At 36.6% G+C, this 23,062-nt stretch overlaps 1 protein-coding gene across 9 annotated transcripts in view; it reads left to right on the top strand.

Annotated features, from left to right (window-relative positions):
- Nucleotides 1-23,062, top strand: part of slit2 (slit homolog 2 (Drosophila)) — a 139,742-nt gene that overhangs the window by 108,628 nt on the left and 8,052 nt on the right. For 5 of the 9 annotated variants that reach the window (XM_038292786.1, XM_038292784.1, XM_038292783.1 and 2 more), the window contains 15 exons: nt 46-189; nt 280-446; nt 529-661; nt 4,543-4,611; nt 4,918-4,989; nt 6,398-6,469; nt 6,622-6,693; nt 7,186-7,349; nt 11,507-11,631; nt 11,856-11,953; nt 17,162-17,301; nt 19,043-19,066; nt 21,434-21,527; nt 21,642-21,779; nt 22,005-22,245. In XM_038292786.1, the coding sequence (XP_038148714.1) occupies nt 46-189; nt 280-446; nt 529-661; nt 4,543-4,611; nt 4,918-4,989; nt 6,398-6,469; nt 6,622-6,693; nt 7,186-7,349; nt 11,507-11,631; nt 11,856-11,953; nt 17,162-17,301; nt 19,043-19,066; nt 21,434-21,527; nt 21,642-21,779; nt 22,005-22,245 (1,753 nt within the window). The remainder of the gene's footprint in view (nt 1-45; nt 190-279; nt 447-528; nt 662-4,542; nt 4,612-4,917; nt 4,990-6,397; nt 6,470-6,621; nt 6,694-7,185; nt 7,350-11,506; nt 11,632-11,855; nt 11,954-17,161; nt 17,302-19,042; nt 19,067-21,433; nt 21,528-21,641; nt 21,780-22,004; nt 22,246-23,062) is intronic. The other 4 variants (XM_038292789.1, XM_038292787.1, XM_038292785.1 and 1 more) reach the window with 2 other exon arrangements.

Raw genomic sequence — 23,062 nt, 5'->3', positions numbered from 1 at the left:
TGCTTGAAGTGTATTATATATTAATGTATTTATTTGTGTTCATAGTATGCTGAGGAGTAACAAGATCAGCTGTGTGAGCAACAGCAGCTTCGTGGGGCTCAGTTCTGTACGGCTCCTTTCACTGTACGACAACCAGATCACCTCTATGAGCCCCGGAGCCTTCGACACACTGCACTCCCTCTCCACACTGTGAGCTTACGTCACTCTATGAAACCATCAGGCTTGTGCTCAGTAGCTTTAGCTCAGAGTAAATCTTTGCTTGTTCCATTTGATCTCCAGAAACCTCTTGGCCAATCCTTTTAACTGTAACTGCCACCTGGCCTGGCTCGGTGATTGGCTGAGAAGGAAACGCATCGTCACAGGGAATCCTCGCTGCCAGAATCCTTATTTCCTAAAGGAGATTCCCATCCAGGATGTAGCTGTTCAGGACTTTGCCTGTGAAGATGGTGAGTTAGAGCGGCTGCAGTTATCTGTTCTTAACTAGCACTTTTTCTTCACTCTTATTGTTTTCCTCAATGTATGCAACAGGTAACAATGAGAACAGCTGCTCTCCTATTCTGAGGTGTCCAGCCGAGTGCTCTTGCCTGGATACTGTGGTGCGCTGCAGCAACAAAGGTCTCACAACTCTGCCCAAAGGTGTCCCAAAAGAAACCACTGAACTGTGAGTTCCTGTCCTACAAACTATTACATAGTTTAAACTGTAAAAAAAGTACAGGTATTTGCAAATATCCATCCACCCATTGCTTATGTGTGTTTGTTTGGGTGTGTGAATATAGATTTAAAAACTTCAGAATTTATCAAATGTATTACTCATTTTCTGTTTTGTATAAATATGTGACATCCAAGAAGGAAACACTGATGTAACATAAATTTTATTTGATTTGAAACATAAATCGACGAATCTGGATTAGAAAAGAACTCAGTTTCAAACTGCAAATCAGTTATACAGGTAAAAGCCAGTAAATTAGAATATTTTGAAAAACTTGATTTATTTCAGTAATTGCATTCAAAAGGTGTAACTTGTACATTATATTTATTCATTGCACACAGACTGATGCATTCAAATGTTTATTTCATTTAATTTTGATGAGTTGAAGTGGCAACAAATGAAAATCCCAAATTCCGTGTGTCACAAAATTAGAATATTTTGTAAGGGTTACATTTTGAAGACACCTGGTGCCACAAACTAATCAGCTGATTAACTCAAAACACCTGCAAAGGGCTTTAAATGGTCTCTCAGTCCAGTTCTGAAGCCTACACATAATCCTCATAACACCTGAGCAGTGCCAGAAACTCATCGACTCCATGCCACGCCGCATTAATGCAGTAATTGAGGCAAAAGGAGCTCCAACCAAGTATTGAGTATTGTACATGCTCATATTTTTCATTTTCATACTTTTCAGTTGGCCAACATTTCTAAAAAATCCCTTTTTTGTATTAGCCTTAAGTAATATTCTAATTTTGTGACAAACGGAATTTTGGATTTTCATTTGTTGCCACTTCAAATCATCAAAATTAAATGAAATAAACATTTGAATGCATCAGTCTGTGTGCAATGAATAAATATAATGTACAAGTTACACCTTTTGAATGTAATTACTGAAATAAATCACGTTTTTCAAAATATTCTAATTTATTGGCTTTTGCCTGTATACAGTGATATATGATCTCCTTATTTTTCAGTGTTGTAAAATTCATTTTCAAATCAATCCATTTGATATCTAATTGCATACTTATTTTATTTGAGCATTTCAGATTCAGTTTCTGATGTCACAAATTTCTGCTGATAATGTTACATCAAAATATTGCCAAAAAATATATATATAATGTCTTCTGATGTCTCAGTTTGAAACGTTAGAGCTAAGAAGGTATAATTATTCATGGTTTGTGGGCTTGCCCCTTGCTTCAAGCACCCTTGAATAGAATAATATAAAAAGTAGAAAAAGGAGTTGTTGGGCATGAATCGATCCACCTCTGCTAAGTTATGCTTATTGGCAGTTAGGTCCTTGATAACCAATATGCTGCAAAGCAAATGTGACTTTGTTCTAACAGGTTAAGTTTTAGCAGGTTGAGCTATTCTACATCAGTGTAAGAGTTTAGATGGTTACTGTGTTTTTAGGGTATGGGTTAAGGCTATAACAGAACTTGTATCTCATTAGTTGCCTCAGAACTGAAGGGAGTCATATTGTCAATTCTGGGAGATTTTTAGGTCTTATTTAAAAGACTATAAGGAATTTTGTTTATACATATAACAGTTGAATGTAGCTATTAATCCTTTTGTTTTCTCTTAAAGGAACAGTGAAGGATTTCCTAGAATTTTTGAAAAGACCCACCATCTCTACTTTAGAAAAAAAAAGCAAATGCACAACCCTGTACCCGCTCACAGGAGGGAATGCCTATTAAATGCGTGCGAGAGCGTGCATGAGCCCATTTCTCCTTGTGCACTCTGTTTAAAAGTTGCTGTTTGCATCGTTCAGACAAGCTTACTTTCCAAAAGAAGATTAGCAATTTTTCCACTATGTCAGACTCACTAACGCTAAGTGAAAATAGGGACGAGCACGTAGGACGGCCTTACAAATACATATCACCAGAATGATTGACAATTAGGAGGACCACTTGTTTTGATGATCCACTCGGAAAAAGAACATCCTCAGCTATTCCTTTAAGTGAATTTGAACATTTTATTGTAAAGTATTCATGGTGACAGCTTGGTATTTTGTTTAGACTATGTTCTGTTTTATGTGTTTTTTAAAACTATAAATCATTGAAATGAAAACAAGAATGCAAGCAATGTGTTAGATGGCTTAAAACGTAACAGATAATTTTTACAATACATTTTCAGATAAATACAATAAAAAGGGGAAAATATTTGTAACCTTAAAAAACCTTAAAATATTTGTAACCTTAAAAAATAACTAATTAGCTTTTATTGTTTGGTTGTATTTGAACAGCAGTAAGTGATTTAGAAATATTTTGTGACTGTTCTTTAAATGAAACGATAACAAATTTGAAGCTATTTGATATAGACTTTTCTTTTTTTAATAATTACTTAAAAGTAATGTCAGATTTTTCCCCCAAGGAACTAGATTATTTTGCTCTTTATGCTAAACTATCACTAAGTCAAAATACCAAGTCAGGGATGAAGAAATGATCTGGGACTGCTGGTTTTACACCCCCTTTAAAGCTATCTATTAAACCAATGGGCATACTTAACATTTACGGGTCTAAATGTCAGTTTAATTGCTTTACATATGCAAAGAAAAAGGCTAGCTAGCACAAAGGTTAATTTTTAACATAAAAAAATAATTTTGGTTTAAATCCAGCTGATTAAAGCTTCACATAAAATAGTAAATAGAAAACCAAAATTGACTGCAGAGGAGTAACCAAACATACAGTTAAAGGAAAACCCCTCCATGATTGTCAATGCAGTCATGGAAAAATCATGATTCAATACTTTATAAAAGTGATTGTTTTGCGCATGACTGTATCGGTTGGGGAAGGCCCAATCTTTGGCCCAATCCTCCTTAGATCTTTGTTTCAGTTCTTGGAGATTTGATGGGGTTGAAGGGAAACCTGATTGAAACCAGACCTTAGATGACCTGATTCTTTTCTGCTTTCTCTTCTAAGGCTGTGGCTCCTGTGTCTGAGATCACTCTAATGATGATGACTCGGTTTTTTTTCTGTTAGAGAGAGAACTTCTCTTCTCTTGAATACTTTGCTTTACAGAGGTTATGGTTGACTGCATTGCTATAAGATGCAAAGTGACTGGGACGGGAAGGCAGTCCCATACCATAAGCCCTCCACTCCTGTGTTTGACAGTTATTGTGTTGTATTTATGCTGTGATGCTGTGCATCATGGAGAAGATTTCTAGTTCAGTCAATTACTTCACAAGTTTCTGAATTGTTTAGAAGTTGCCTTATAACCTGTATAGTTAGCAACCAATGCTTTTTTAAGATCAGCACATTTAAGATATCTTTGCATGGTCAGGAGCAGGAAACTATCAAACCTTCAGTAGAGACTATTCTTAAACTTTCCATTTTAAACCCTGCTGAAGCTTCCTGGGAGAACTTAGTCGGCATTCATTACAGCTTTTTTCTTCCCATAACTTTAAAATCTGAGGTAGATCCACTTGTGTGAAAAAGAAGAAATGGTAACTTTAGAATTAAAAACAGGCACCAGAGTTAGGTTTATTTGTTATAAAACAACTACTCTTAATATTTGCTTACATTTCAATCAATTAAACTTCGATCTATATCCATCCGTGCTGAAAAAAAACAACATATTATCTCACCAATGTTTTTCATTTGTGCGTCATACAAAAAAAAGTGTGAGGCTCCAATGGGAATATTGCATTTCAGTGTTTATTATGGCTGCTTACACCGTTTGAAATAGGGAATTTCCTGCCTGGCTCTTAATCGCAACTTCATTTGGTTTTCACTCCCAGACTTTCCTTTTAACTTTTCATATTTCTCTTTGATCTACCCAAATCTTGTATACAAATCCCTTTTATGAGTGTTTTTGTTTTTTGTTTCTGTCTGCAGGTATTTGGATGGAAACCATTTCACCCAGGTTCCAGTGGAGCTTTCAAATTACAAACACCTAACACTTATGTAAGTTTTAGCTCAATAAACAAGGAGTAACTAACCAACAAACCATTGAGACAAAATAGTTTAAACAAACATACATGGAGGACAGTGACTCGGCTGATATTTCAAAGCCAAACTCTAACAGACCGCTGCTGCTGTGTGAGATTTCTGTATTGAATCATATTGATCTGGCACTGATGAGGGTGTAACAGTCAGACCAAATGAAAACAAACAATGATCATCTGCTGTTTGTAATCTGTGTGCTGTGTGGATTCAGTTTCGCACGCATGATTCTGTGTGTGTTTTATGCATCTGTTGTTTCCTTTTCAGTGATTTGAGTAACAACCAGATCAGCACGTTGTCCAACCACAGCCTCAGTAACATGTCTGAGCTGCTTACACTGTGAGTCTGGCTTCACATTTGTCCCTCTGTAATTTGGGTGCAAGTGTGTGTGTGTGTTTGTGTTTGTGTGTGTGTGTGTATGTGTGTGTGTGTGAGGACTTGGCTTGGAAATCACTGCGTGTGCATATCTGTTGTTCCTAGGCATAATTTGAGCAGAAGTACTATAAGATGCTCTTACTGGCTGTGTCCGAATGTCCGCCCTAATCACTATATAGGGCACTATACAGTTGTTAAGCCATTTTAGATCAGTGTCCGAATGTCTAGTGGATGAAAAAGTAGTGTACTTGAAATTTACCATAATGCACCTTGAAAAGTAGTGATCATCCATGGTCACTAGATAAGTAGATATATCCCGGAATGCTTTGCACTGAGAGCCCTCCTTGTAAAGCATTATACGATTTGCTGTCACGGCCGCCTGCTGTCAACTATGGCTGTCGCTACCCGACAGCGGCGACTAATAACAAAAATGGTACAGCCACCGCGTGGTGGAAGCGGAGTTACCTGATCAACGGGGATAGAAAAGTTGTGATCATCTGTCCGAACGGTCAGTTAACTCAGTTCATTATAAAAGCCTTTACAAAGTCCCCGCTCTATATAGTGATTGAGGGATTTAGGGGTTAGGGTGGATTTTTCAGACACAGCCACTGTTTACCTTTGCCTAAGTGTTACATACTAAATACTCAAATAAATGTGGCTGATTGTGTCACAGTCAACTGGTTGAATTACAAAAGTTATTTACACAGACTCAGACTATATTCCATGGAGCTGATTTAGATATCACAGTTAAACTAAATCAAATCACATCAATAAGGTAGGGGTGAGGTACTCTGGCTGGCAGGTCACAGAAAGCAGTTAGATTTGCTACAAACAGAAAAACATGTCACAAACACATGAATGATGTAAATTACAAAAACAACAGAAGAAAAACAAATGCAAAAGATAATGAAATAAGAAAAATTCTACAATCACAGAAAGTATAAGCAAAATCTTCAAACTAAAAAACAAAAAATGCTACAACTTTTTAAGACAGACAGGAAAAAAGGAAGAATACCACAAATACAAAAAAACCACCAAATTTAAAAAGCTGCAAAATTGTTGCACACAATGGAAGAAAATCCCAAGAATCCATTTAATTTGAGAAGTTGTGAGATGTGCTGACAAGGAAGAACATATTGAACTTGGAGAACTACCAGGTTCTGCTGGTAATATGTTGCCAGATAGCACGGCAGACTTTAAGGGGTTGTATTTTAATCCATATATTAATGAATCAAAATAGTTTTGGTCGCAAAAACAGGGAGAGATGCACTATTATTAGGCAGGTGGTCATAATGCTATGCTTGATTGCTTTATATTGATTTTATTGAGCATAATCCCTGACAAAACTCTATTTTTTTACTTCTTTGAAAAGAATCCTGAGCTACAACCGTCTAAGATGCATCCCAGTGAGGGCATTCGATGGTCTCAGGTCTCTCCGTTTGTTGTGAGTATCTGATTTTTTCTTTTTTTTTTTTTTTTACATAGAAAAAAATAAGCTGTCAATGTAGACACGTACCTAATCAGGTTTTAAAATCTGGGTGTCCTCATTTTTGATGTTCTTTTTCCTCTCTGCTTTTAAACCTCTTGCTGACTTAGATCTCTCCATGGTAACGACATATCCTTGATTCCAGAGGGAGCCTTTAAAGACCTGTCATCCCTGTCTCATCTGTGAGTATCAAAAATCTGTTGCCAAATCCAAACAATAATTTAATTAAAGTGACCTTTACAGCATCAGAAAACAACATTTTTGTTATATCCATACTCTCCGTTATTATGGAGAAAACAAAAAATGTCTGCATAAAGCAAAGTAACACAAACCATCTTTTTATTTAGTTCATTGAACAGTTCAAGACTTGAGATAAAGCGCCATCAAATACTTTCCAGTTTTTAAGGATTTTAACAGTTGCTAAATTATAAATGCTGTAATTCTTAAAATCCATCGTATTACAGAAGAACTTGTCTCTATGAGGTTACTTTCTAAGATCCCTAAAATCTTTCATTTTTACTATTCAGAACAATTTACTATTTTACAGATTATAAAACATTGTTAATCTAGCTGCAGCTCTTGTGTTCTTACACACAGTGACAGTCTGACTTTAACTTTCTAAACATTCATTGTGGAGGATATTGCTTTCAATCTTCCTTATGCTCGTGCTGCAGGGCTCTGGGTGCCAATCCTTTGTACTGTGACTGCCACATGCAGTGGCTGTCTGACTGGGTGAAGAGTGGCTACAAAGAGCCTGGCATCGCCCGCTGTGCTGGGCCCGGGGACATGACTGACAAGCTACTCCTAACAACACCCTCCAAGAAGTTTACCTGCACAGGTAAAGGCACATGTCTACAATATCATATCACAGCAACAAACAGACCTACCTCTAAAATCATTTAGCACTGTGTCTTCCTTTTGAAGTACAAAATAACAAAAATAAAACAACAAGAAAGCACAATACAACTGCTTCAACTAAAATAGCTAGCTTCTGTTTCACAAAGAAATAACAGTAAATCTTCCTGAATAGAGGAGCGTGCAATAAAAATTTAAGCTAAATAATAGAAACTATGTTCTGATCTGAAACTTTACTTAAGGAACTATGAAAAGCATCTTTTTTAATACATCAGTTTAATTTAATCAATATGATTTGCTTTAATATCATGATCATGACAAGTTTGATGTGAGAAACAGTAAGCTGATGGTATCTGTGGACAAATGGTTTTGGTAAAAGTAATATATTTTATTTATTTTAATTACGTAATGCTTTCAATATTGTTTTCTGTGTGATCGTGTCTTAAGATATCAAAACAACACAGAGTTGATTACTAACATTTTCACATTTTTGGAAACTCAATTTTGTCATGCATTTGCCCTGTTAAAAACCTTTATGAATTTGTTAAAGCCATAAATTATTTCTTTAGGTTATCAAACCAATTGTAATATACATAACTAAAAAAAATGGGCAGCTATTAAAACCAATTATCACTCAATAATTGTAATTTTTAATGGGAAATAAATCTGAAAATTACTACAGTAGTGTTCACTTTCAGTAATTGTATGATAAAAAGGTCTAAGGTCAGGGTTTAATAACTTTCGAGGGTCTGGATGGTTTGGATGTTTGGATACACATTTTTTTCATAAATAAAGTATTTCTTTGAAAACACTAAGCTAAATGATGTCAAAACCTATTCTGAAATTGTTATTATTGTTATGGAGAGGTGATTTAAGGTCTTATTTTATTATTTGAGTTAACTGTTGTCTTGAAATTTTAAGCAGAGAAGCTGGAGTTGGAGCTGGAGATCCCAAATTAAGTTATGCACTGACAAATGTTAGAAAACACCAGCACATAAATTATAAAGATATTTGGCTTTGCAAATAAAAAAATGTGAAAAACATAGCACTAACACTTTGTGACAAGTAAAATGTTTAGTTTGCAACCATACCAGTTTTTTTATTTTATTTAAAACATTGATAAAACACATATTAGTGCTAGCAGATCTGTGTGAATTGTTAATGTTTCCATTAGCTCTTCAAATTTAGATTTGATTTGAAGTTTTACTAAAAGGAGCTAGTACTGAGTGTTGACCTTGTTGTTTTCACCTAATAATTTCAAAATAAAATTGAATACATGACTGAAAACTATTTTTGACCTAATCTGACTGACGCACTGTAGAAGTTCCTGGGCCTTGTGGTTTTCCTGTGCCAGGTAAAGTAGCCAGTCAACTCCCAGTATTTCCCCTCCAAACCCTGGTTCCTGGATGATCCTAGCCCTTTTTTCCTCAACCTTGAAAATCCTACCTAAACTGAACCATTTTGTTTCCCTCTTGATCCTTATCATGTTCCTATCACTGTGCCATCTGGTTGTTGAATGTTCTGCCATTAAGGTTAGGAATATATTGTATGTCTTCTGTATTGAAAATGGTCATGCACAGAATATGACAACTTTCTTGTCTTTCCGTATAATGTTGACTGCAAAAGTATTTGCTCACCTCTCTAAATGTAATTGAATTTAGGTTTTCCAATAGCTTTCATGGTCATATATGTAGTCCTATGCAATGCAGGACCTAGACCAATACATTCTCACTCCCAGCTTGTCAAATATTGACGCTTTCGGTCAAAACTCCTTCCACGTCACATATTGATGCCCAGGGTAAATAACAGGTTATGGACATTGTATCACGTGTGATTTATGTGATCCACGATTGTTTTTCCTGTTCTTTCCTACAAAGTTCTGTTGGTAGCTTTAAGCTTGGTTTATGCTTGATTTATTTGCGAGGTCCATGCGGCCAAATTACATAATGTTTTGGCTTTAATGCCCCTCCTTTGTCCTCCATGAGCAACTTCAACTCACCACCAGGGGAGATCTTTGGACAGCTCCATCCTTCTCTTTACCTAAGTGTCAAAAACACACAGCTGAGGCTCCAAAGATACAATTAAAAAGTTGTTTATCCAAACCTGGCCTAGAGTGTCCTTGTGCCAGGTGTACTGAGGAACAGCCTTATTAAACATGGTGTTCATTATGGACAATTCCTTTACAAAGATTCAATACGAAACACCACTCAAGTTAAGATTTAAGCACTATTCCTACCAATCATACCCCTTCAGGTGTCACTGATATTTCCAGAATGGGCATTTATATTAAAACTGGCCCCACTATTTCTAGCCGGTTAATCTTGACATTCAGTCTTCTCAGAGCAAGTTTAAGTAACTAAGATCCAGTCTAATATAATTTTGTTTTTCATTTGATTTCAGTTCATGTTTATGCACGCCACAGCTCTAGAGCTAAGTATGACTACTCAGTCGTGTCTGTCTGGCATTCCAAGAACAAATGCACTACCATTTGACATACTATGTCCCTTGAGACAGTCTAAGTGTCCAGGGATCAATCATCCTGTCTGTCTGGCAGTCTGAAGGATAAATCCTGGTTATGTGTTTGCCAAAAGAACAGTAATGATATATTTTTGCGAAAGGGATTTTTGACGGACGGAGAATGTGGTATGAGGCTGATCTTTGGGAATTGGGCTCTGCACCAGATTTCCAGGTAACGGAACCCTCAATTTGTCAGGAAATTAAGATGAGGGAACAGTTTGGAGATGGTCCCTCTTTCTTCCAACAAAACAAGTCACCCATGTACAAAAATAATCTCAAAATCTGAATGAGTATGTTTGAAAAAAAACTTGACTGGCCCAATCTTAACCTGTTAGATAAGTTCAGGGATCATATATAGTGGAGATCAAAGGACAGGATTCTTTTTCTCCCAACATCAATGTCTGACTTCATTAAAGACCTTGAAGAAAAATGGCTAAGATATTGTATTAACCACCTCACCAACCTTTTGAAAAACCTTTACCTATAATTGAAACTGTTATAGCTACTTGTGGTAGTTTAATCCTCATTAAACCCTAAATTAGGGGTTAGTATTGGCATTGTTGTTGCGACATGATATGTATCACGATACTTGGTTCACAATATGATATTATCACGATATCGCAATATCAATAAATATAGCAATATTTTTTCCTGCTATGAAAAGTAAATGTATACATAAAAAAGCAAGTGCTCTGTATGTTCATCAATAGATGTTGAAATAATTTGTTTTATTTTTTCAAATCAATATTAGAAACTGAAAGATTGAAATTATACCGGGAAGCCAAAAATTACAATATATCACCATATCATTTTTTTTTCCCACACCCCTATTAAAAATGTAATTCAGTTTATTTATATGGTGCCAATTCACAACACACGTCATCTCAAAGCATTTCACAATTCAACCAAATCATACAGTCAGATTGATTAAAAGTTTTTTATTTAAGGAAAACCAGTGGATTGCATTGACTCATTGACTCTTGAGCACTCCCTCACACTAAGCATGCTTGTAGCGACAGTGGAGAGGAAAAACTCCCTTTTAACAGGAAGAAACCTCAAGCAGAAACAGACAATTAAATGAAAATGAATTGTAACATATATTAATGCAGATGCACTTTTAAAAAATTTAAATGTCTTGAGAGCTGTACTGAACAAAATTTCTTTTTCTGTACACTATGTGTGTACAAAATGACAATAAAGTCTGTCTAAGTCTAAGATGAGCAAATACTTGTGGCAATTATTGTATTGGAGACATCTTCTCCAGGTGCCTTATAATTTTTCTTTCACAATGTTTGGTTAAAAGTTTTTTTTTTTTGTTTTTTTTTTGTTGTTCTGTTTAATTGGTCTTCTTAATTCTTTTTATATTCAAACGTATTGAAATTTATTCAGGAAGAAACTTTTTTTGCATCATAGCTTTGTTTATTACATCATATCACCATTAAAACTACACACATAAACCTTAATTTTATCTGTGCAAGGCCATAAATACATACAGCCATGTAAGTGTTTTGTAAGTGTTAATATTTCCCCCTACTCTACTTGCTTAAATCAGTGTTATTAAGTTGCTATGAATAAAATGTTCATGTATATGTGTTGTTTCATGTGGGTTGGTGCCTCACACAGGCCCAGTGGATTTGAGTATCCAGGCCAAGTGTGATCCGTGTTTGTCCAGCCCCTGCAAAAATGACGGCACATGCTCCAGTGACCCTGTGCACTACTACCGCTGCACCTGCCCGTATGGATTTAAGGTACTTTCATGTTGCTTCAAAGGTCTGCATATGTGTTACACTGTTTAATGTGATACATTAAACAATGCCATGTTTCCAAAAGTGAAAAACAAATATTTTAATATTTTCCGGATCAGTGGGATAAAATATGTAATTATTTTTCTACACTATAGCCAGTTTAGATATTTTTACAATGTCTGATGTTCTGTTAAGGCACAGATTTTAATAAATGTGCACATTTGTAGGGACAAAACTGTGAGGAACCCATCCATGCCTGCATCGGTAACCCCTGCCAAAATGGAGGAACTTGCCATCTGAAGGAAGGAGAAGGAAGCAATTTTTGGTGAGATACTTTGAAAAAACTTTTTACAGATTGTGCAGGTTTTTTCCTGTAATTATTGTTAACCTTACCTGATTTCAAATCTTGGCTAAATGCTTCCAAAATTGGAATCACCGTTTCTTTGCCGCAAGAAGGTCCTGGGTTTTAATTCTGGGTGTTCCTCATGCTAAGACGGATACTCCAGTTTCTTCCTTTTCACTGCCCAAAGTCATTCATTTAAAGTTAATTATCCTCTATGAAGTCTGTCAGTGTGTGTCCAAGGTTGTGGTGTGTCTCTGTCTGGCGACCTATCTATACCTGCCTGTTGCCCACTGACTGCTGGAAATAGGCACCAGCTCATTCATGACCCTGTAAGGACTAAGCTGGCATTTAAAATGGATGATTATGAATTTCAGTGGCGTAACTGCTCATGCAACAAACATGAAATCATCATCTTTCTGAAACCATTAATTCAGTGCTTGCAGCAGTAGAACATTATGTCGCTTTATATGAATATTAACCAGAAGATTCATTTTTAAAGCACTGAATTTAAGCCATTAGGAGTAATGAAAGAAAAATGTAAATCATGCACCAAACTTATGCAAAGGGCACTGTTGGACATTTTCCTTACCACATGATGAAGATGGTATCTTTCCTTGAGGAAGTCTCGGGGCTAAATCGCTGTAGAAAAAAATACTAATCAAAAGCTGACTTTTTTTCTTAGATTGCTGAGAAAAAGGAAAACATGCAAAATCAAAAATCTATTCATGTTTTTCATGTCTATTTTCCATCAAACTAGTTGATACCTGCAGCTGCCAGATAATGCATATCCTCTGTAGAGATGTTTAACCAAATCAAGTGCAGCACAAAACTACCTTAGCCTGACAAAAAACTGACTGAATAAGTCGGTCGGAGCAGGAGCAGATATTTAGGGTTAGGGTGAAAAAAGTCAACTTAAGCTATGAATATAATATATTTAATATAATTTGCAGAACAATATTTTATAATACAAACAATCTCAGATCTCTACTCACCCGCTCAGCTTCATCTCAGCATTCACAAGTTGTAAAGCTTTATGTAAATTAATCACACCAATTACACAGCGAGTGAGTGGGGCTCAGCATGAGCACATACAGAGATGAAGTCAAGCGTGCCCAGAAACATTGCTGAGCGTGCAATTTTAGAGTTAAGCATGCAGCAGACAGGTTTTCAGCGAGGGTCTGTGAGTTTTAACGCCATACATTGTTCTCACTGCGTGCTCAGACTGATAACTGCACGCTCTGACTCCGAGCGGACGGCAAGTTGGCTGGCAACATCCTGCAGACTGTTCAATACAGCCGAGTCAACCTCCACATCCATCTCAGCTGAGATGGATGTGGCAAACGAAACTGGAAGTAGTCATTTAGTTTGTTACTGTCGACATAATTCGCCAGAGGCTTAAATCATTGGCGATGGCTGTCAAAGAACTTTCCATCAGGAAAATGATCTATCATAAGAACTCAGGTACTCGAGTCTAGGCTTTTGGTTTAGGCAGTAGCAGTAGGTAGGATCATGCACATCACTCTAACCAGTCATGCTGAAGACAAACGTTAGAACCACCCACCTCATTAACAAATGGAGGCAGAAATGAATAAATGAATAAAATTGGAAATAGAGAAAAGAACAGAAAAAAATGTTGGAAGAAATAAATAAAAGTAGAAACGAATGAATGTAAAAATAGATACATGAATAAATACATAAATGTATAAATGCAGAAGAAGAAAATACATGAATAAATGCATAAATAAATAGACAAATACTAGTTAAAAACTATAGAACTAGCCTTTTTTATGATGAAAACATATTTATTTGTTCATTCCTTGTTTTATTTAATAATAATAAATATATTTAATAATAATATTTAATAATTTATCCATTTGTACATTTTTATGTGTATTTATTTATATATTTATTTTGGGTTTTTGTCACTTTTGTCCCTCATAGGCAAAGAAAGCAAATGTAGTTGCACACGACAGACAAATAATAGGCTTGTGTATTTTTCTGATATTTTAAATGTGACTGAATTGTTGGCAAAAACTGATATAATATATAGTTTACCTAACCAACTATCTGAACATAGATTTGGACATTAGTTTGGTATAAAGGACTAGAAGTGATTCAGAACGCATCCAAAGACATAGCAGATGTTCCTCAATCATTGTCACTAAACCTGTTATAGGAGCTGCTAATGAATTCACAGACCTAATTAGCTCAGGGGGCTTCTTCTGTTATTTCTGAGTACCTTTATAGGCCTTCCAAAAAGGCCTAATGAAGAGGCTGAAATCTGATCATGAAGCTATTAAGTGCCAACAGGAGGTAACCTAACCAAATAGATATTAACACAGATAATTAGACAAACTCCCAAATCACTCCTCCTTGTGTTCCCCCTCCATCTCCTGTTAATACCTATCATACATTTTTATCATCACCTGACTTTTTATACTAATCTGACTATATTCCTTCTGAAGTACTGCCACTGACTATAATGAGATATCATCATCAGAGCGCGTAACGCATAAAGAGCTCTTGATTAAACTCATAATATAGCACAGTATGTGTGTTCATGTGTATGTGTGGTAGCTATGGAGTAGCTACTAAGCTGAGACACGTTACCCTTTGGCACGTAGATCTGTAATATCAAGACGTCCCCAAGGAGACTATAAATGTTCTAAATTATAATTATGCAAGTAATTCTTCAGGTATGGAGATAGAAAACTCCAGACACTCAGCCTATTTATTTACTGTTACAAAGTAAAAATGGGCTTTTGGATGTAGACTGAATACTTCAGTTTGAAAGTTTATTTTAAGGGGCTACATAGAATAGGAATGATGGCATGTTAAAGTTGACTTAGATATAGAAAGTATGGAGGGCAGACAGGTTGCTGAAGAGGTCAACCCTTGGAAAAAGAAATCCAAGAAAGCTTCTTGAAATGAAAAAGTTTGTCAGAGGCTCTAGGAGAAGTATAAATAATTTCCAGGCTTTTTACCTGAAGGGACATGGAACATGGGGAAAAGTTACAGCAGTAACAGACAGGATCTAAAACTTACGATACATTTCAAAGAATCACCCTATTTAGGTTGTACGAAATGTTCAGCAGTCTTAACTTTACCAGGTTGGTTAATCGTCAGGCAGTAAAGAGCCGTCTGGCAGCTCATTTTACCCCAAGTATAAAAACAGGAAACACACTCTGCTCTGAAAGGAATACCCACAGAAACATACAGGTGCTGGTCATAAAATTAGAATATCATGAAAAAGTAGATTGATTTCAGTAATTCCATTTAAAAAGTGAAACTTGTATATTATATTCATACATTACATACAAACTCATATATTTCAGATGTTTATTTTGTTTAATTTTGATGATTACAAATGACAACAAATGAAAATCTCAAATTCATCATATCAGAAAATTAGAATATTGTGAAAAGGTTCAAAATTGATGGCCCCTGGTGCCACACTCTAATCAGCTAATTAACTCAAACCACCTGCAAAAGCCTTTAAATGGTCTTTCAGTCTAGTTCTATAGGCTACACAATCATGGGGAAGACTGCTGACTTGACAGTTGTCCAAAAGACGACCATCGACACCTTGCACAAGGAGGGCAAGACACAAAAGGTCATCGCTAAAGAGGCTGGCTGTTCACAGAGCTCAGTGTCCAAGCACATTAATAGAGAGGCGAAGGGAAGGAAAAGATGTGGTCGAAAAAAGTGTACAAGCAAGAGAGATAACCGCACCCTGGAGAGGATTGTGAAACAAAACCCATTCAAAAATGTGGGGGAGATTCACAAAGAGTGGACTGCAGCTGGAGTGAGTGCTTCAAGAACCACCACACACAGACGTATGAAAGACATGGGTTTCTGCTGTCGCATTCCTTGTGTCAAGCCACTCTTGAACCACAGACAGCGTCAGAAGCGTCTTGCCTGGGCTAAAGAGAAACAGGACTGGACTGCTGGTGAGTGGTCCAAAGTCATGTTCTCTGATGAAAGTAAATTTTGCATTTCCTTTGGAAATCAAGGTCCCAGAGTCTGGAGGAAAAGAAGAGAGGCACTTCATCCACGTTGCTTGAAGTCCAGTGTAAAGTTTCCACAGTCAGTGATGGTTTGGGGTGCCATGTCATCTGCTGGTGTTGGTCCATTGTGTTTTCTGAGGTCCAGGGTCAACGCAGCCACATACCAGGAAGTTTTAGAGCACTTCATGCTTCCTGCAGCTGACCAACTTTTTGGAGATGCAGATTTCATTTTCCAACAGGACTTGGCACCTGCACACAGTGCCAAAGCTACCAGTACCTGGTTGAAGGACCATGGTATCCCTGTTCTTAATTGGCCAGCAAACTCTCCTGACCTTAACCCCATAGAAAATCTATGGGGTATTGTGAAGAAGAAGATGCAATACACCAGACCCAACAATTCAGAAGAGCTAAAAGCCACTATTAGAGCAACCTGGGCTATCATAACACCTGAGCAGTGCCACAGACTGATCGACTCCATGCCACGCCGCATTGCTGCAGTAATACAGGCCAAAGGAGGCCCAACTAAATACTGAGTGCTGTACATGCTCATACTTTTCATGTTCATACTTTTCAGTTGGCCAACATTTCTATAAATCCTTTGTTTTTATTGGTCTTCAGTAATATTCTAATTTTCTGATATGATGAATTTGAGATTTTCATTTGTTGTCATTTGTAATCATCAAAATTAAACAAAATAAACATCTGAAATATATGAGTTTGTATGTAATGTATGAATATAATATACAAGTTTCACTTTTTAAATGGAATTACTGAAATCAATCTACTTTTTCATGATATTCTAATTTTATGACCAGCACCTGTATACTAACCCGAATCATGACACGCAGTGTCAAATTTTGAGGAGATTTTGTTGCTGCATTGAAGGGAAGCTGGTGAGTTTATGAAAAATAAATGCAAAAACATATTAAACACTTTAAAATGTCCCTGCCTGGGATAGGGAGAGCCATTCCCTGGAAAAGGAGAAGCCCCCCCCACACACACACACACACACAGACACTGAGCCGACCAGCCAGCGTGACTCGATCTTACCAGAGGGGACGCCATGACCAGATAACCTGTCACCAGTTTCATTATTACCACAGATCTTATATCATCTGTAGTTTGCTGCGTGTAGCTATTTTCCTAATCATGAACGATTATATGCCTTTATGCGTACCTTTAGGTGTGTGTGTCCTGAGGGCTTTGAAGGCGATACTTGTGAGATCAACATTGATGACTGTGAGGATAACGACTGTGAGAACAACTCCACCTGCGTGGATGGAATCAACAACTACACCTGCATGTGCTCCCCAGAATACACAGGTAACACAGTGCTTTTAAAAAAAGCAGGAAACAAAGAGGGTCCATGGTTGGCAGCCTGTTTTCACCCTCAGTGTATTTCCACTTCATTGATTCTAATCAGTATTTAATCACATATTTTGAACATAGAGTCAAAGGAGACATTTTCAGAATGTACAACAATCTCATAAAATTGTTGTCTCATATCTTAATTATAATCACTTTTTTTTGTTGTTGTTGTTTTTTTTGTTTTTTGTTTTTTAACCTTTTCCACTTAGATCTAATACAAACCCTTGCTGCTCTAAATACTGTCTGTCTTATTCATAGAGTGCCAGTTTTAAGTTAACTTAAACTCTTAAGGACATCATAACGATTAATTCATAAGTAGAATGATTGTGAAACATGCAATATGTAATTTTTTAATTAGGTTCATTGATTTTTCATTGTTGTTGTTTTCTATAAGCTTATAATACTTAATAAAAACAATAAAAGCATAAAATACATATAACACAATTAGAAAAAAAACTGCATAGGAACATGCGTTTTTAGAATTGTTTTAAAATCAGACAAAGAGGTACACTCTTTGATACGCAATTGAAGGTCGTTCCACATTTTTGGAGATGCCACTCAAAAAGCATGATCCCCCCCACCTTTCTTTTGGTTTCCAGCACCTACAGAATCGCTGGTCAGCTGACCTTAGTACATGCATGACAGTGCAGAAGCTCAGAAAGATAAGATGGAGCAAGACCATTGGGTGACTTCATAAGAAATCAAATAACTTTTAAATGAATGCTAAATATACAAGGAGCCACTCTAATGAGGCTAAAATAGGGTTAATGTGTGATGTATAAAAGCCATGCCGCAGAGTTTTGCACTCTTTAGAGTCTATCAATATTGGAGCCACTATCCCCCACATAAAGTGCATTACAGTTATCCTGTCAGGTAATAATGACGACATGGACTACTCTCTCTAAATGTTCTCGGGGGGGGGGAATGGGCTTTAATTTCGCCTCAATTGAAGGAAACTATAGAGTTGCTTAAATCTGGCTGTCAAATTTACAATCCACTTTGTCACCAAGGTCAATAATAACCGACTTCCTGTACACATTAATTATCAGCTTAATGGGCAAATGTAAAAGTGGAATTTCTTACAGATTTTTGGTTCCAAAATTGCTTAAACAGCCAAAAATAAAGTCTATGGAATGATCTTAACTTCTATCCTGTAGAAAAAAAAATAATGCAAAGTGTTTCTTGAAATCTTCTCCAATAATATTGGTCCATTTGCCAAAATTACATCATTTGAATAACTCTTTGCAAACTTGTGGGGTTTTAATGCAGTTTGCTGATGGATGTTAAAAAAAAAATTAGTGGAGAAGTAAATTCATGTTTTTTTTTGTTTTTTCCTATACATGTGATTTTCTCCTAATACAGAGAAGGTAAAGTCAGAAGCAAATATAAACATAAAGGCCCAGTTATTATTTTGGTGTAATCATTGAAGTTGTAAATTCAACCAGCCCCAAAAATGGAAATCTAAATAAAAAAATAAATTCCCACATTCATCTAAAATTCTTTGGTGAGAAACAGATATTCTTACTTTATCTCTGTTCTATTGCTTTATGTCTGTCTGCCTTTGCAATGTGCTGATTGTCTCTGACTGCTAACCTTTGTGGCGATGTTCTCTCTCTGCCTGTGGATGTTTGTTTGCTGTCTTCTCTCTGCTCTCTTGCTTTACTTTTTTTCATCTGTCATCTTTTTGTGGTTGCAGCTGCTACCAATGAGGTGGAGAGAGGTTAGTCTGGTCTTCTCTGTGTCCTTCCTGTCCTTCGCCCTCTCTCCTTCCTTACTTTTTGATTCCATCCCTAAATTGAATCATACCCTTCGCTTTGTGTGCACAATCCATAGAAAATCTGACCCATAACTGAACAGATAACTCAAAGTCTGCAAATTTGCTGCAAATTTACTGCTTGGAAGCAATAGAGCAGAGAACCTGTTTGCTGCTTATCTGTCATTAGAGCTCAAGGTCAGCTTGTTAGACTTAAAGGAAAGGGAAAGTAACATTTATTCAAAATTCAGGCATCAAAAACCTAAGAAAAACATATGGTTTTTTAATCCCTAAGATCCCCCCAAATGCTTACTTTTAGAATGAACATAGAAATGAAATGAACATAGAAAAACATAGAAATGAAAAAGATCATGTATAAATATCTGATTATCCATATAAGTTATAGAGTAAAGTCAGACCTATGACTTTACTCTGATGTGATTTTGGGACCTGTTTTTAGGAATGAACATAGTTATATTTGGATTGGCTGGTTGCTGCATTATCCCTGTGTTTATTTTACTAAATTTTATTTTTTTTCTCTCCTTTGTATTGACAGAGTGGCAAGTCCAATGAAATGTCAGTTAGTCTGTAAATGTACTATGAGCTGATATGTCTTATAAGCACAAGGCTAATGAGCCTACAGTGCAAGGCATATGCATTTGCTTATTTTGTCCTGTTACAACCACAAAAATTAAAGCTTTTAAAGTTTTGTAAGTGCAACAGACAGTAGAGTATAACATGTGAAAAAACAAAGACATAAAATAATGCAACCTTCTTCTTAGTCTCAAGTTTTGCATCATGATCTGCTCCAGAATTATCATCGAAGCTCAATCCTTTTAACATTTAACTACTAGATTAATTGGGTATTCTTAAGAAAAGCAACCCCAGAGTATGATTCCACCACTACCATGTGGTCGACTCTTTGTAGTATTACTTTTCTCCCAGATTTCAATTCAGCCATTAGTACACAGGATGCATTTCAATTCACATGTTTACTCTGTCTCCTACATATCTTGCCTTCTTTTAATAGTGGCTTTCTTTTTGCCACTTTTCTGTAAATTTTATATATTTGATGTGTGCAATCAACAGATATCAATAAACTGTCCTGATGATACGTTTTGTTAAATGGACTCCAAACCTTTGTTGCTCTCTTAGGATTAATATGGCTCTTTTATACTCTACACACTTATAATACACACTTTTTTTTTTGCCCCACCTTTAAGACATGTCATGCAGACAAGTCTTTAAGTTCTTAAAATTTTGCTGTACATATATCTTAAGGGATATGGGATGTTCAATGTAGGGCTGATTTTACAGGTATTTCATTTTCCAAAACTGTATCCGTGACAGTCCTTCAGCTTAACAGTTAATTAACTTCCTTGTATTTATTTTCCACATCAAGTCTCAGTAAAAAGTATAAAAGTTTGTGGTTCTAACATGACAAAATGTGAAGTTTATTTGTTATTGAAGACATTCAACTCTGCTAAACTATTACACATCAAATCCTTGACAACTGAACTTAGAAGCACTGATTGTTACCCTACTGTACATCTGTTGAATCCTAAGATTTAAGTGGACATTTAAATTACAGAGACAAGTCGGAAAATATCCAAGTTGTTGACCTTACAGCAGGTCAAAGTCTGATCAAACATCTGAAGTAGATGCTCAATTCAAATTTCCATATTATCTCAGTCGACCAAAGGGGATTTTGTCAATGCCTCACCTATTCTGCCAGAGCATTTCACATTTGATTAAAAAGAAAATACAATCAACACGTATTATACTATACAAAGTGTTTAGTTCACAATTGCATGTTTATGAGCACCTTTTAAAAGAAATTGTATTCACTTGCAATACTACCTTTTTCTAAATACCCATTGCTTATTTTTTTACAACTTAAAAAGATTAAAGGAACACACACACATGAACGTTCACCGAGATCCCCATGGATTTGTGTAATTATTCCCTGAGTGGACTTTCTGCTGCCAGGAGTATCGGTTTATTCCCTGGTGTCTCATCATGGATTCAGTTGAATTCAAATGATCAAGAGACACTCTGGAATATGACATTTTCAACAATGAGATCATTTATCAGACCCCTGTGTTGGTCTTGGCCACAAGAGAGTCATCCATCATTAGAGCACACACCCAAAAACCCACACGGCCACACACTGGATATTCACTCGCTCTATGTCATGCTGATGCAGAGTTCCCTAAACACAATTTTAGTAGATACATTTTTAAAATATGGATTTTCTTTCTATTCTAGTCTGTTTATAACATTATCACTGTATAAACACTAACTGATGTTATCTGTTTATGTGTTTGATTCTAGGAGAATTGTGTGAGGAGAAACTGGACTTCTGCGCCCCAGAACTGAACCCGTGTCAACACGACTCAAAGTGCATTCTCACCCCTCAGGGATACAAGTGAGTTGATTGTAGGGCTGACTGACGCCGACTGAAAGCTAAAATGTTTTTTTTGACTGTTTTTTTTTTTTTTGACTGTCAAATCTTTTATCTGAAATTATTTTACACATTTAGGTGTGAGTGCACTCCAGGCTACGTTGGGGAGCATTGTGAGTTGGACTATGATGACTGTGAAGAGAACAAGTGTCAAAACGGAGGTCACTGCATTGATGCTGTTAATGGATACACCTGCATCTGTCCAGAGGGATACAGGTCAGGAACACAACCAAAATAATGACTATGAAAGCAACTTAATCTTATGGGCCATTAACTGTAACATGTTCCATGTTAGAAGTAGATTTTATCATCTCCTTTGCATGCAGGATAAATCCAGAGTTTTGTTTTTGCCCTGACACCTTTTATGTTTATACAGCAATTGAAAGCATAGCTTAACCGCCGGTCCTACAAGTAATCTATGTGCCAATATGACTTTTTCAGTGGGCTTTTCTGCCAGTTTACTCCCCCAATGGTCCTCCCTCGAACCAGTCCCTGTGACAACCACGACTGCCTAAATGGAGCTCAGTGCGTTGTTGTGGGAACAGACCCCCGCTGTCAGTGTCTTCATGGCTACGAGGGCGAACATTGTGAAACGCTTGTGAGTGTAAACTTTGTCAACCGGGAGTCCTACCTGCAACTTCCCTCCAACCTCCTCTCACCACAGACCAACATCAGCCTACAGGTACTGTCTACTTTCTATTTATAGATATTGTTGCACCATGCACTTACAATACAATGGACATACAATAGACATTTTCTGCTTGGGTAGAAAAAGCTTCTCAAATGTAACCTTTTCCAGAATTGTTATCAGATTTAGTCTCGGCAAAGACAAGTTGAGGAGAAAAAAAGGAGATCGTAATTTCATTGTAATAAGAGATCGTTCTCTATTATTTTATTTTTTTTAAATTGAAAAGTGCTTTATTCATTTGTAATTAGCCCTTTGTTACGTTATTATAACCAACCTCCAAAAAAGGGTTCGGTTGAGAGACAATATGCAAAGGTTTGAACATTTCAGTCTATTACCTGAAGATGCAGGAGGCGCACATTAGCTGCAGATTTTGCCTTTTCTTTCCCCCTTAACTGGATGATAAGAACCTTAATAGAATAGAATAGAGAAAAGAATTCAACTTTCATGTCAATACGCTGTCAAAGTACAAAGCCTAAAATTTAACTCTCTGCATTTAACCCATCCCAGTTGAGAGCAATGGGCTGCCATTGTGTGGCGCATGGGGAGTAGTGTGTGGTTAGGGGTCTTGCCAGACCCAGAGTTCAGGCTGTGGGGATCGAACTGGTACTTGCAACCTTCTCAGAGCACAAAAGCACTGCTCTAACCACTCGGTCAACACTCCCCCTAATTAGAGAAACAGCAAAGAAAACCTTATTACCTGTGGAAAGGCTGCAGAAATCCACGGCTCAGGATGTTTCAAGAGAAATTCCATTCTTAAATAAAAAAGAAGTCATTAGAAGATGAAGCCCTTGTATGCACTTTTCCATGTGTA

The sequence above is a fragment of the Cyprinodon tularosa genome, unplaced genomic scaffold (assembly GCF_016077235.1).
Source record: "Cyprinodon tularosa strain WSP-4 unplaced genomic scaffold, ASM1607723v1 ctg318, whole genome shotgun sequence".
Classification (NCBI taxonomy): Eukaryota; Metazoa; Chordata; class Actinopteri; order Cyprinodontiformes; family Cyprinodontidae; genus Cyprinodon; species Cyprinodon tularosa.
The sequence above is the reverse complement of the archived record's forward strand: the minus strand, read 5'-3'. Positions and strand labels throughout refer to the sequence as shown.